Source organism: Elephas maximus, chromosome 22 (genome assembly GCF_024166365.1).
Source record: "Elephas maximus indicus isolate mEleMax1 chromosome 22, mEleMax1 primary haplotype, whole genome shotgun sequence".
Lineage (NCBI taxonomy): Eukaryota > Metazoa > Chordata > Mammalia > Proboscidea > Elephantidae > Elephas > Elephas maximus.
Genome location: NC_064840.1, coordinates 239,009 through 251,712, shown reverse-complemented (window position 1 = coordinate 251,712; position 12,704 = coordinate 239,009). Strand labels below are relative to the sequence as shown.

The 12,704-nt window shown below is 44.8% G+C and overlaps 1 protein-coding gene and 1 non-coding gene across 7 annotated transcripts in view; both read right to left on the bottom strand.

Annotated features, from left to right (window-relative positions):
* The window catches only part of CHFR (checkpoint with forkhead and ring finger domains), a 43,760-nt gene that overhangs the window by 14,483 nt on the left and 16,573 nt on the right, over positions 1–12,704 (bottom strand). For 4 of the 6 annotated variants that reach the window (XM_049865830.1, XM_049865833.1, XM_049865835.1 and 1 more), the window contains exons 9-12: positions 12,031–12,185; positions 11,786–11,948; positions 1,413–1,552; positions 519–638 (exon numbers count right to left, since the gene is read on the bottom strand). In XM_049865830.1, the coding sequence (XP_049721787.1) occupies positions 519–638; positions 1,413–1,552; positions 11,786–11,948; positions 12,031–12,185 (578 nt within the window). The remainder of the gene's footprint in view (positions 1–518; positions 639–1,412; positions 1,553–11,785; positions 11,949–12,030; positions 12,186–12,704) is intronic. The other 2 variants (XM_049865832.1, XM_049865834.1) reach the window with 1 other exon arrangement.
* Positions 10,365–10,471, bottom strand: LOC126066169 (U6 spliceosomal RNA). Its single transcript, XR_007515024.1, has one exon. It is a non-coding gene; the product is annotated as a U6 spliceosomal RNA (small nuclear RNA).

Here is a 12,704-nt window from a genome sequence, read left to right as displayed (position 1 = left end):
CCAAAGACTAGACAGGCCCATAAAAGAAACAGTAAGACATGTAGCTCAACCATGTGGGCACACCAGCCCCAGGGCAAGGACGAAAAGGCCGGAGGGGACAGGAAAGCTGGACAAATGGAAACGGAACCCGAGGTCAAGAAGGGGAGAGTGTTGACACGTCGCAGGGTTGGCAACCAATGTCACAAAGCAATATGTGTAGTGTTTACCGATACACTCATCTGCTCTGCAAACTTTACCTAAAGCACAATAAACAGAGCGTTACACAGCTGAGGCAGCTCAGGCCCCCGGCACTGGTGCTAGGAAGGGGCTCAGACAGAGCCTGCAGGAGGAGAAAGTGGCCCTCTGGGAACTCCGGACTGGGGAGGAAGATGGCTCCTGCCCTGCAGCTGTGTGGGGACACCTGGTCATGCAGGTGAGAGAGGGAGGTGGAGCCTCACCTCACACACATACTGACAGGCCTGAGACCGTGGGGTGAGCAGAGGGCCCGGCACGTCTGAGGCCGCAGAAGGGGCACTCACACTGCTGTGGGGCAACACGGGGGTCCTGCTCGCGCTCCGCTCTGCGGTCGGGCATGGGCTGGAAGCAGCAGGTGCAGACAGCGTGGCTCCCCTGTGCTGGGCACACGTAGTCCTGGGCTGCTGCAGTGGACACCAGCATCCAGAAAGACCATGGACAAAAAACACATTAGGAGAGAGAATTTCAGAGGAAGGAATGAGAAAACACAGAGAACACAAACATAGACCCCATATCCTCAGCTGCCACGTGGAGGTCAGCCACTTAAACTATGTAAGCATCAAAAGACTGAAAAATAACCAGAAACGGTGTTTTGGTTCAGTGGTTGCAGGAAGATTTCAAAGGTTGGATGAAGGTTTTCTATTATTTCCTATAAAGGAAGGGCTAGGCTCATACAGTGTATTATAAAACAACAAAGCAGGTTACATACTGACTTCTGCTCAGGTGAGAAAAAACTGTACCCTTCAGGTAAACAAAAGGCCAGGCACCGCTGGAAAACTGTGGTCTGTGCAGCACCAGGGACTCTGTGTGCATCTGACCAAGTTCACAAGCTGACACAGCTGTTTGGTTTCTTAGCTCCAAGCGGACTGTGAAAAGTAAAGGCTGCGTGAGGCAATGGCCTTTGCAGGGCAGAGGGAGGATGGCAGGAAGGCGCTGGAGGACACATAAGAGCGTCAGACGGCAGAAGCCCAGCCACCACCAGCGGTCCTGTGGTCCTATACCAAGTTAGGTTATGCTGGGCATCTTGTGCATGAGAAGACACAGGAAAACAGATGCTGACGGAGGAAGTTCTGTGAAGAACTAATTACCATCACAAGAGGAGGGTGGTTCACAGGTGCCACCTGCAGCCTGGGCTCGGGTGGGGGGTGCCGGCACGGGCATCGCACCTGCTGGCTCACCTGCTGAGAGACTAGCAGACGTGGATGGGGTGTCCCCCGGGGCCTGCGGGGACCCCTGCTCGCCCTCGGGCCCCAAGCAGGGGAACGGCTGTGCCTGCCTCCTGGATTCCGGACATTGTCTGCACACGATGTACGGCTGACTGCAAGAGAAACACAGCAGCAGACATGACCGTCACCATGGGCAGTGTGGTGGGGCCTGCACTCACTGGCCAGACTCCTGGACACGGGCAAGACTCTTTGGGTCTCTCAAAAAAGAGGGCAAGACCTGAGGCCTTTGTCGCAATGCCATTAACCTAAGCCCATCTCTGGCTTCTCCACACCTGGCGTTTGCCAGACCTCAGCTCTCTTCTCTCGGATCTGTCCTCGCTTAGTTCTCAACCACCTCCCAGGCCCTGCTGCCGCCCAGCATGTCTGGGGCAGTGGACTGGCCGCCCTCCTCCTGCCATCTGAAGAGCTTCCCCTGACCACAGAGGAGTCAGGGGGACAGCCGTGCCCACTCACAGGGCAACTGCCCAGGTCCCCACTCTTGGATTCTTTCCAGGTCCCCAGCCCTCATCAGTCACATCCAAGACCTCAGACCTTGCTTCAAGCCTCCGTTAACAAGTGTGGCACACAGAACCCAGCACACCCAGCCACCACCCCAGGCATGTCTCCCCTTCCCATGTGGGAAAACGCTCTCACAGTTCTGAGGGTCAGATGGAGCCCCACAGGCTCACACAAGCAGCCCCAAACTATGCTCACAGGCATCACCAGTCTGTCCAGGACACCAGAGTGTAATGCCTGCACCAAGGCAAGGCAACAGAAATTCTTACACTGTGGGTAACACCACAGCCCGGCAGAAGGCCGCCAGTGCTCAGCAACACTGCCTGCTATTGCCCTAAATCACTCGTCTTTACTGCACTTCAACTGCACTTTTCAGGAACAAAGTAAACATATAACAAATAACCCATGGAGATATAGGAGACTCTTTTCTTGTGTCTGCCAGAGAAGGCCTTTCTAAGCCCAACACCAATGGCACCGACAATGAGGGGAAATGGTAAGATCTGACTAAATAAAAACTAAAAACGTACACCTGGCCTCAATAACAAGAAAAGAACTGTTAATTACAATGAGACACCATTTCTCCTACCAGGCTGGTAAAGACTGAAGAGCACCCATATTGCATGTCGGTAGGATTATTCGTTGATCACAGGATGGACCGGTGCCACCTGCCTGAGGGGCACTGTGGCCACACAGCAAAGTCTGACCCCATGTCCCCCTGCCACCTCCTTGACCTACCATGTCAAGTCCACGTATTTACCTTCATGAAAAACTGGACACAGGCACAGTTTTAAATGCAAAGACAGGCACTGCTGCCGAATTAAATACAAATAACCAACAGCAGAATATTCATTATAGTGGCCACCAAACCAAAACCAAACCAAACCCAGTGCCGTCGAGTCGATTCCAACTCAAAGCAACCCCATAGGACAGAGCAGAACAGCCCCACAGGGTTTCAAAGGAGTGCCTGGCGGATTCGAACTGCTGACCCTTTGGTTAGCAGCCATAGCACTTAACCACTATACCACCAGGGTTTCCATAGTAGCCACACCTACTCAAAATATGAACTCCTAGGAATCACCTGAAAGGATAACGCAGATAGACTGCTTTCAAGAAAACACATTCACAATACACTGCTAAAAAAAAAAAAAAAAAAAAAAAACATTGCCATCGAGTAGGTTCCAACGCCTAGCGACCCCCCAGGACGGAGAACTGCCCCAGAGGGTTTCCAAGGAGTGTCTGGTGGATTCAAATTGCCAACCTTTTTGTTAGTGGCTGAGCTCTTAAACACTGCGTCACCAGGGCTCTTAAATATAAAAAGCAGACTATAAAATCATATGCACAGTACAATTCCATCTTTATAAAAATACTTACATTAGATGCTATTTTGTTAAAAACATATGTGTGTATATACATCTGGACAGCCAGGTGGTAAACAATGTCAGCACTGGTTATCTCTGGACAGTTTGCAGAATCAGAAGTGCTAATTGATGTCTTCTGTTTGCTTGACCATTATTTGCTAAATTTTGTAAAACGAAACAAAGATAATAGAAGTTTTGGATCTTTTTAAATATCATGGCCTTGACCAAAAATTCAGACCCTAGACTTCTGGGTTAGGAAACCTCAACATGTCAAGCACATAAAACAAGGTCTACCAACCCACCGGAAACCCTGGTGGTGTAGTGGTAAAGTGCTACAGCTGCTAACCAAAAGGTCGGCAGTTCAAATCCTCCAGGTGCTCCTTGGAAACTCTATGGGGCAGTTTTACCCTGTCCTATAGGGTCACTATTAGTTGGAATCGACTCGACAGCAATGGGTTTACCAACCCAGCAACCAACCAGCCAGTTGCCGTCAAGCTGACTCTGACTTGTGCCAATGCCCCGTGTGTCAGAGTAGAACTCCATGGGGTTTTCTTCCTTTTTTATTGTGCTTTAAGTGAAAGTCTACAGTTCTAGTTTTTCATACAAAAATTTATGCACACGTTGTTATATGACCCTAGTTGCTCTCCCTATAATGTGAGAGCACATTTTTCCTTTCCACCCTGGATTTCCCGTGTCCATTCAGCCAGCTCCTGTCCCCTCCTGCCTTCCCATCTCACCTCCAGACAGGAGCTGCCCTTTTAGACTCATGTATCTTATTGAGCTAAGAAGCACACACCTCACGAGTATCATTTCATGGAAACCCTGGTGGCCTAGTGGTTAAGTGCTATGGCTGCTAACCAAAGGGTCGGCAGTTCGAATCCAGCAGGCACTCCTTGGAAACTCTATCGGGTAGCTCTACTCTGTCCTGTAGGGTCGCTATGAGTTGGAATTGACTCGATGGCACTGGGTTTGGTTTTTTGGCAGGGGGGTTTAATCCAGTATACTCTTGTCATATCTGAAGAGTTGAATTTGGGAATGGTTTTAGTTTTGGGCTAAGAAGAGAGTCTAGGGGCTATGTCTTCTGGGGTCCCTCCAGTCTCAGTCAGACCATTAAGTCTGGTCTTTTTACTAGAATTTGAGTTCTGTACCCCACTATTCTCCTGCTCCATCAAGGATTCTCTGTTGTGTTCCCTGTCAGGGAGGTCATTGGTGGTAGCCGGTCACCATCTAGTTCTGGTCTCACGCTGATGGAGCCTCTGGTTTAAATGGCCCTTTCTGTCTCTTGGGCTCATATTTTCCTTGTGTCTTCGGTGTTCTTCAATCTCCTTTGCTCCAGGTGGCTTGGGACCAGGTGATGCATCTTAGATGGCCGCTTGCTAGCTTTTAAGACCCCAGATGCCACTCACCAAAGTAGGATGCAGAGCCTTTCCTTAATAAATCTTGTTATGCAAATTGACCTAGATGTCCCCTGAAACCATGGCCCCCAAACCCCTGCCTCTGCTACTCTGTCCCTCGAAGTGTTTGGTTGTATACAGGAAACTTCTTAGCTTTTGGTTTAGTCCAGTGGTGCTGACCTCCCCTGTATTGTGTGTTGTCTTTCCCTTCATCTAAGATAATTCCTGTCTACTATCTAGTTAATGAATATCCCTCTCCCTCCCTTCCTACCCTGGTAACCATCAAAGAATGTTTTCTTCTGTGTTTAAATTTTTTCTTGAGTTCTTATAATAGTGGTCTCATACAATATTTGTACTTTTACGACTAATCTCACTCAGCATAATACCTTCCAGAGTCATTCATGTTTTGAGAAATTTCGAGAATTTGTTCTTTTTCATTGCATAATATTCCACTGTGTGAAAACATCATAATTTTATCCATTCATCTGCTGATGGGCACCTAAGTTGTTTCCATCTTTTTGCTATTGTAAACAGTGCTGCAATAAACATGGGTGTGCATATATCTGTTCGTGCAAAGGCTCTTAATTCTCTAGGGTATATCCCAAGGAGTGGGATTGCTGGTTCATATGGTACTTCTATTTCTAGCTTTTTAAGGAAGTGCCAAATCGTTTTTCAAAGTGGTTGTACCACTGTACATTCCTACCAGTAGTGTGTAAGTGTTCCAGTCTCTCCACAACCTCTCCAACATTTATTATTTTGCTTTTTTTTGGATTAATACTAGCTTTGTTGGGGTGAGATGGTATGTCACTGTAGTTTTGATTTGCATTTCTCTAATGGCTAATGATGGTGACCATTTCCTCATGTATCTGTTAGCCACCTGAATCTCTTCTTTGGTAAAGTGCCTGTTCATATCCTTTGCCCATTTAATTGTGTTGTCTTTTTGTTGCTGAGGTTTTGCAGTATCTTGTAGATTTTAGAGTTTATACCCCGATCGGATTTGTCGAAGCCAAATATTTTTTCCCAGTCTGTAGGTTGTCTTTTTACTGTTTTGATAAGCCTAAGTGTTTGATTTTTTGGAGCTCCCAGTTATCTAGTTTCTCTCCTGGTGTTTGTGGGGTGTTAGTTACGTTTTCTATTCTGTTTATACCATGTTTTAGGGCTCCTAGCATTGTTTCTATTTTTTCTTTCATTATCTTTATCATTTTAGATTTTACATTTAGGTCTTTGATCCATTTTGAGTTAGTTTTTGTGCATGGCGTGAGGTATGGGTCGTTTCATTTTTTTGCAGATGGATATCCAGTTACGCCAAGAGGATTTGTTAAAAGAGACTGACTTTTTTCCATTTAACGGCCTTTGGGCCTTTGTCAAATATCAGCTGCTCACAGGTGGATGAATTTATGTCTGGTTTCTCGATTCTGTTCCACTGGTTTATATATCTGTTGTTGTATCAGTACCAGACTGTTTCGACTACCATGGCAGTATAATAGGTTCTAAAATCAAGTAGTACGAGGTCTCTCACTTTGTTTTTCTTTTTCAGTAATGCTTTACTTATCTGGGGCCTCTTCCCTTTCCATATGAAGTTGGTGATCTGTTTCGCCATCTCATTAAAAAATGCCGTTGGAACTTTGGTGAGAGGCATCTGGGGTCTTAAACACTAGCAAAAACCAAAAACCAAACCCAGTGCCATCAAGTCGATTCTGACTCATAGTGACCCTGTAGGATAGAGTAGAACTGCCCCATAGAGTTTCCAAGGAGCACCTGGTGGATTTGAACCAACAACCCTTTGGGTAGCAGCCATACCACTTAACCACTACACCACCAGGGTTTCCAAACATTAGCAAGTGGCTATCTAAGATGCATCAATTGGTCTCAACCCACCTGGAGCAAAGGAGAATGAAGAACACCAAAGACATAGGTAAAGATGAGCCCAAGAGACAGAACCAAACCCAAAACCAAACCCAGTGCCATCGATTCTATTCCGACTCATAGTGACCGGACAGGACAGAGTAGAGCTGCCCCATAGAGTTTTCAAGGAGTGTCTGGAGGATTCGAACTGCCGACCTTTTGGTTAGCAGCCATAGCACTTACCCACTACACCACCAGGGTTTCCAAGAGCCAGAGAGGGCCACATAAACCATAGACTACATCAGCCAGAGACCAGAAGAACTAGATGGTACCTGGCTACCACCAAACACTGCCTTGACAGGGAACACAACAAAGAATCCCTGATGGACCAGGAGAACAGTGGGATGCAAATCCCAAATTCTCATAAAAAAACCAGACTTGATGGTCTGACTGAGACTGGAGGGACCCTGGAGGTTATGGTCCCTGGACCCTTTGTTAGCCCAAGACTGGAACCAATCCCGAAGCCAACTCTTCAGACAGGGACTGGACTGGAGTATAAGACAGATAATGACACTGGTGAGGAGCAAGCTTCTTGGCTCAAGTAGACACATGAGACTATGTGGGCAACTCTTGTCTGGAGGTGAGATAAGGAAGAGAGAGACAAGAGCTGGTTGAATGAACACAGGGAATACAGAGTGCAGAGGACGAATGTGCTATTTCATTAGGGGGAGATAGAGCAGCTAGAAGTACACAGCAAAGCATCTATAACTTTTTGTATGACAGACTGACTTGATTGGTAAACTTTCACTTAAAGCACAATAAATCTAACAAAAAATACCGTTGGTATTTGGATCGCGATTGCACTGTATCTATACATTGCTTTGGGCAGAACTGACATTTTCACAATGTTGAGTCCTCCTATCCACAAGCAAGGTATGTTTTCCCACTTATGTAAGTCTCTTTTGGTTTCTTGCAGTAGTGTCTTGTAGTTTTCTTTGTATCGGTCTTTTACATCTCTGGTTAGATTTATTCCTAACTATTTTTTCTTCTTGGGGGCTATCGCAAATGCTATTGATTTGGTGATTTCCTCTTCCAAGTTCTCTTAGTTGGGGTAGAGGAATCCGACAGATTTTTGTATGTTTATAGTGTATCCTGATACTTAGCTGAAATCTTCTATTAGTTCCAGTAGTTTTCTTGTGAATTCTTTGGGTTTTCTGTGTGTAAGATCATATCATCTGCAAATAAGGACACTAATACTTCTTCCTTACCAATTTGGATACCCTTTATTTCTTCTTCTAGCCTAACTGCTCTGGCTAGGACCTCCAGCACAATGTTGAGTAGGAGTGGTGATAAAGGGAATCCTTGTCTGGTTCCTGTTCTCAAAGGGAGTGCTTTCAGACTCTCTCCATTTAGGACAATGTCGGCTCTTGGCTTTGAATAAATGCCCTTTATTATGCTGAGGAATTTCCTTTCCATTCCTATTTTGCTGAGAGTTTTTATCATGAATGGGTGTTGGACTTTGTCAAATGCCTTTTCTGCATCAATTGATAAGATCATGTGGTTCTTGTCTTTTATTTTATTTATGTGATGGATTACATTGTTTTTCTAATGCTGAACCATGCCTGCATATCTGTTATGAATCCCACTTGGTCATGGTGAATTATTTTTTTGATATGCTGTTGAATTCTACTTGCTAAAATTTTGTTGAGGATTTTTAAGACTATGTTCATGAGGGATACCCAGATACTGGTCTGTGATTTTCTTTTTTTGTGGTGTCTTTACCCGTTTTGTTATCAGGGTTATGCTCACTTCAAAGAATGAGTTTGGGAGTATGCCATCGTTTTCTATGCTCTGAAATACCTTTAGTAGTAGTGGTGTTAACTCTTCTCTGAAAGTTTGGTAGAATTCTCCAGTGAAACTATCAGGGCCTGGGCTTTTTCTTGTTGGGAGTTTTTTTTTTTTTTTTTAATTAATTTTTCACTCTCTTTTGTTATAGGTTTATTCAGTTGTTCTACCTCTGTTTGTATTAGTTTAGGTAGGTAGTGTGTTTCTAGGAATTCATCCATTTCTTCTAGGTTTTCAAATTTGTTAGGATCCAATTTTTCATAGCATTCTGTTATGAATTCTTTTAATTTTCTGTTGGGTCTGTTGTGATATTGCCCATCTCACTTCTTATTTGGGTTATTTGCTTCCTTTCCTGTTTTTCTTTTGTCAGTTTGGCCAATGGTTTATCGATTTTGTTGATCTTTTCAAAGAACCAGCTTTTGGTCTTGTTAACTCTTTCCATTGTTTTTCTATTCTCTATTTCATTTAATTTTGCTCTCATTATGCTTTCTTCTGGTGCCTGAGGGCTTCTTTTGCTGCTATTTGTTCGAGTTATAGGATTAATGTTTTAATTTTGGCCCTTTCTTATTTTTGGATGTGTGCATTTATTGCTATAAATTGACCTTTGAGTACTGTTTTTGTTGTATCCCAAAGGTACTGATAGGATGTGTTTTCATTCTCATTTGATTCTGTGAATTTCTTTACTCCATCCTTAATTTCTCCTATAACCCAGTAGTTTTTGAGCAAGGTGTTCAGTTTCCATGTTTGATTTTTTTCCCTTCCTTTTTCTGTTACTGATCTCCACTTTTATAGCTTTATGATCAGAAAAGATGCTTTTGTAATATTTTGATGTTTTGGATTTTGCTAAGGCTTCCTTTATGGCCTAATATGTGGTCTGTTCTGGACAATGTTCCATGTGTATTGGAAAAGAAAGTATACTTGGCTGCTGTTGGGTTAAGTGTTCTCTATATGTCCATGAGGTCAAATTGGCTGATTGTGGCATTTAGATCTTTGGGTCTTTATTGGGTTTCTTTCTGGATATTCTGTTCTTTACTGAAAGTGGTGTGTTGAAACCTCCTACTATTATTGTGGAGATGTCTATCTTTCTTTTCAACGCTGTTAGAGTTTGTTTTACGTATTTGGGAGCTCTGTCACTGAGTGCATAAATTTTTATTATGGTTATGTCCTCCTGGTGTACTGACCCTTTAATTATTATATAGTGTCCTTCCTTATCTTTTGTGGCGGATTTGAAGTCTATTTTGTCAGAGGTTAATATTGCCAGTCCTGCTCTTTTTTCACTGTTGTTTGATACAGTTTTTTTCCATCCTGTACTGACCCTTTAATTATTATATAGTGTCCTTTCCTTAACTTTCATGGCGGATTTTAAGTCTATTTTGTTAGAAGTTAATATTGCCACTCCTGCTCTTTTTTCATTGTTCGATACTTTTTTTTTTTTTTCCATTCTTTGAGTTTTAGTTTGTGTCTTTAAGTCTAAGGTGTGTCTCTTGTAGGCAGCATATAGATGGATCGTGTTTTTTAATCCATTCTGCCACTCTCTGTCTCTTTATTGGTGCACTTAGTCTATTTACGTTCAGCATAATCATTGATAGGTATGAATTTAGTGGTGTCATTTTGATGTCTTTTTTTGTGTGTTGTTGACAGTTTCTTTGTTCCACTCAATTTTCTGTGCTCAGTCATTTTTCTTTATGTATTTTTTTCATCTTTTTCATTGCCATTGTTTTTGTATTTGCTGAGTCTTTATGCTTTTCTTGCTTTTTGTTTTGATGTGTAGGATTGTTAGTTTCCTTTGCAATTACCTTAATACTTACCCCTATTTTTCCAAGTTTAAACCAATCTTTTATTTCTTTATACTGTCTTGACTTTCTCTCCATATGAAAGATCTATCACATTTTTTAAGTCCCTCTTTTTTGTTTTAATGTTGTCATCTTTTACATGTCGATGTCTTCATTTCCCTATTTTCAGTGTTTAAAAATATGGAACGCTTCATGAATTTGTGCCGTATCTTTGCACAGGGGCTGTGCTAACCTTCTCTGTCTTGTTTCAATTTTAGTATATGTGCTGTCAAAGCAAGCACTCCATAGGGTTTGCAATGGATGGTTTTTCAGATACAGATCACTAGACCATTCTTACAAGGTGACTTTGGGTGGACCTGAACCTCCAATCTTTTGGTTAGCAGCCCAGCAATTCACCATTTGTACCATCCAACGTCTCCAAAATAATGTCTACTAGGGTTTTCCTTTATAAAGAAAAGAGAAATCCTCACAACTGGACCAATAAGCAACATCATGATAAACGGAGAAAAGACTGAAGTTGTCACGGATTTCGTTTTACTTGGGTCCACAATCCACACCCACGGAAGCAGCAGTCAAAAAATCAAAAGACACACATTGCATTTGGAAAATCTGCTCCAAAGGACCTCTTTAGAGTGTTGAAGGGCAAAGATGCCACCTTGAAGACTAAGGTGCGCCTGACCCAAGCCATAATATTTTCAATTGCATCAAATGCATGCGAAAGCCTGACAACGAATAATTGAGGCCTTTGAATTGTGGTGTTGATGAAGAATACTGAATATGCCATGGACTGCCAAAAGAATGAATAAATCTGTCTTGGAAGAAGTACAACCAGAATGCTCCTTAGAAGCAAGGATGATGAGACTGGCGTCTTACATACTTTGGATACACTGTCAGGAGGGATCGTTCCCTGGAGAAGAACATCATATTGGGTAAAGTACAGAGTCAGCGGAAAAGAGGAAGACCTCAATGAGATGTATTGACACGAAGGCTGCAACAACGTGCTCAAACACAACAATGACTGTGAGCATGGCACAGGACTGGGCAGTGTTTCAATCTGTGGTACACAGGGTCACAACGAGTTGGAACTGACTCAACGGCAACAACAAGGATTTTATCCCCTTAGCCAGTAATTGTGCCTTTTCTGCAATAATACCCAAAATAAAAAAAAATAAAAAAAAAGATAGTTATTTTATCAAGGACTTTATGGTCACTAGATGGACCTGCATAGGTAGGAACAGATCACACATTAAATTATCACCTTTGACCACAATAAGCAGTCTAAGCAAATCAGAGCATATCCGATGGTGATGATGATGAAGACGAGGAGGAGGATGCCAGGTACCTACAGTGCCTGCCTGAAGGTGTGCAGTGTGCTGGTGCCGTTCTGAGCAACCGTTCAGTCCTCACCACAATGCCATAGGCAGGAGATGTCACCACCCCATCACTCATCAGACAGATATAGGACAACTAGGGCCCCAGCTGGAGTGGGGTAGACCAGGACTGACACCCACCTCTGCCCATTCCCAGCACCAACTCTCACCAGGCTACCGAGCATACCCTCTCCCCCACGCCCCCTCTTGAGGTAAATGCGTCACCTGATGTCCGAGGATTCACTGTCTACATCCGATAGCTCCAGCAGGTCCTCTGAACTGCCCTCCTCATCCGAGAACGACCTCCTAACCTTGGGCTGCAGCATATCCTGAATTATTTTGTTCCTGGCATCCATGCTCTGCACGTCTTCCTCAGTGCGCCCTTTGTCTGGAATTCAGAGGAGCAGCCTCAGGGAGGGCACACTTGGCCGTGCAGAGGGCAGCCCCACGGACCCGGCGGCCCGGCTTGCCTGGGTGCTGGGTGAGGTAGGCCTCCACCAGGTTGTTGAGCATGTGGTTCTTGCAGATCCGCTCCACCAGGCAGCGGCAGGTGGGGCACAGGGAAGAGCGCTCCATCCAGCCCGAGTAGCAGGCGGCACAGAAGGTGTGCATACAGGGCTGCAGGCTGAAAGCACAAGAGGGGCAGTCGGGGGGTCTGCGGTCCTCTGGGTAGTGGGGTGGGGGCTATTCTGGGCAGTGGGGGAGGTCTGCAGTCCTCTGGGCAGTCAGGGGAGGTCTGCAGTCCTCTGGGCAGTCAGGGGAGGTCTGCAGTCCTCTGGGCAGTGTGGGGGGGCAGTATGCAGTCCTCTGGGCAGTGCGGAGGGCATTAGGGCACACAGCATCCACAAATGAAAGGACATCAGGGACAGAACATGGGGCCTTCCAAGCAGCAGAGGCAGTGCAGGTGGGCTGATGGGGACCACTCGGCTTATGCTGCCTTCTACCCAGAGAAGGAGCTGCCCTTGCTCAGGCTGAGGTTGGTTACAAAACAGATAAACAAAAAACAAAACCCCCAAGCTCTCTGACCTAGCAGGGCCTGCTATCATGTTTGCCGTGTGGCCACACACACTGATGGCATCTCCACCTTGCCGCCATGGGCACAGCCCCTCCTGCATCTGGCTCCAGCCATGGGACCAAAAATGTT